This window comes from Hordeum vulgare, chromosome 5H (assembly GCF_904849725.1).
Source record: "Hordeum vulgare subsp. vulgare chromosome 5H, MorexV3_pseudomolecules_assembly, whole genome shotgun sequence".
NCBI classification, from domain to species: domain Eukaryota; kingdom Viridiplantae; phylum Streptophyta; class Magnoliopsida; order Poales; family Poaceae; genus Hordeum; species Hordeum vulgare.
Window position 1 is genome coordinate 92,343,491 of NC_058522.1, and position 1,758 is coordinate 92,345,248.

General features: G+C 63.7%; 1 protein-coding gene across 1 annotated transcript; it reads right to left on the reverse strand.

Moving 5' to 3' along the window:
- Positions 1-412: 412 nt before the first annotated feature.
- Positions 413-1,542, reverse strand: LOC123396003 (osmotin-like protein). The gene is made up of 2 exons (XM_045091029.1): positions 715-1,542; positions 413-564 (listed from the first exon to the last, which is right to left on the reverse strand). Exon 1 carries the CDS (start codon positions 1,477-1,479, stop codon positions 757-759), a length of 723 nt encoding a protein of 240 aa, XP_044946964.1. The 5' UTR covers positions 1,480-1,542; the 3' UTR covers positions 413-564; positions 715-756.
- Between the last annotated feature and the right edge of the window lie 216 nt (positions 1,543-1,758).

The following is a 1,758-nucleotide window of genomic DNA, read 5'->3' on the forward strand; positions in this document are numbered from 1 at the left end:
ACTCTTGGCGGCGGGGCGGCCGGCGGGGCGGCCGGCGAGCTCTAGGGGGCGGGGCGGCCGGCGGGGCGAAGGGGCTGCCGGCGGGAGTGGCTGGCAGCAGTGTGCGTTGGGCCGCCAGCGTCGGAGGCGAGCGGCTGGCGTCGCGGGCGGTGGGGGTAGGGAAGGGCCGGCCGGCGTCGTGGTGGAGGGACTGCGGCGGGAGCGGCCGACGTCGGGGGCGAGCGGCCGCGTCGTCGCCCTCCCAGATCCGGTAGCCGCCGCCTCCTTGCAGCGAGCGCGAGCGTGCCCAGCTTCAGAACCGTTTCCTGAAACAATGCTCCAGTTTCAGGAAACGGTCTCTGCTCCGTTGGCGCGCGGATACGATCTGGGCTGTCGGTTGAAACAAGATCAATGGCCGAGGAAGCGGTGGATAGATTGCTCGGATCAACCGGCGGGAGGTAAGAATTTTCCTTTATTTTGCTTGGGAAGAAGAACAAATCATAGCTGTTTTGTCGATCTTAGCAGTGGGCCTGCCGACTGAGCTACTCCACACTATACGTGCCATCCTTATTTTCACAACCGCACCTTATATTCTTTTCGAAAATCTCTTGTAAGCACAGTTTTATTTTGCTTGGGAAGAAGAACAAATCATAGCTGTTTTGCCGATCTTAGCAGTGGGCCTGCCGACTGAGCTACTCCACACTATACGTGCCATCCTTATTTTCACAACCGCACCTTATACGTGTATGTCAACAGCACGCGCTAGTGGCCAGCTAGCTAGTTCTTGGCGACGCCGATTTCCGGCTGTGCGGCGGCGTCGGCGTCGACCATCGCGGGCTGGCAGAAGACGACCTTGAGCTCGCCGGGCGCGTGGCAGTTCTGCGGCACGGGCTCCCTGTCGATCGGCGTCGTCCGCGTCAGCGGGCACCGCTGCTTGAAGTACCCGGACGGCCCCTTGCACGCGACCACGCGGCCGCCGGCGCCCACCACGCGCTGTGCCGGCGGGCACCCGGCGTTCAGGTCCGCCGCGCACCCCAGGGCCGGGCACGGCCCGTCGCCGCCGATGGACTGCGGGCTCACCACCGCCGGCACGTTGAACCCGTCCACCAGGCTCACGCTGTACACCGCCAGGTCCTGTTGCCGATGCCCGCCACCCTCGGCCGAGTGCACGGCCAGCTGCACCACGCCCACGGGCCGCGCGTTCCCCGTCTCGCACCGCGACGGCGACGTGCAGCCGGTGCGCGCCACCAGGCGCCCGGCCCAGAAGGTTGGCGGGAAGGTGAAGGAGACGAGTCCGTGGCCGTTGCCTTCGAGGCGGACGGCGTTGTCGCAGATGGCGGGGAAGCCCGTGTTCGGGGTGACCAGCGGCCACACGGGGTACGGGCACAGGTTGTGCAGGGTCAGCCTGGTGGTGTCCGCCGCCGATGCCGATGCGGATGACGCCAGGAAGGCGGCGGCCAGCAGGGTGCCGATCACGAGGCGCTCGGCCATGGCAGCCATAGTTCGTGCGCTACTTTGTTTCTTGGCTTTGCAGGGTGGTACTTTGAGGTTCAAACAGACGTGCAGGCTAGCTTGTTTATATAGGCAAAGATCTGTCTCGTCGTGAGTGGTGAAGTTGGTCAGCGTTACTTAGCTTCCATGCGTACTGTTCCCAAACCCAAATGAGAAAGCAAAGCGAGTCCACTCCACCCACCGGTAATTTCAAAACAGAGGCACCTCCCGCACCGTGTCTTTTCATATTGCTCCCGGTTTCCTACCACCAAGCACCTCATCGAACAA

Excerpts from the sequence above, each read along its gene's own strand:
- LOC123396003 (XM_045091029.1), bottom strand. The coding sequence starts at position 1,479 with ATGGCTGCCATGGCCGAGCGCCTCGTGATCGGCACCCTGCTGGCCGCC.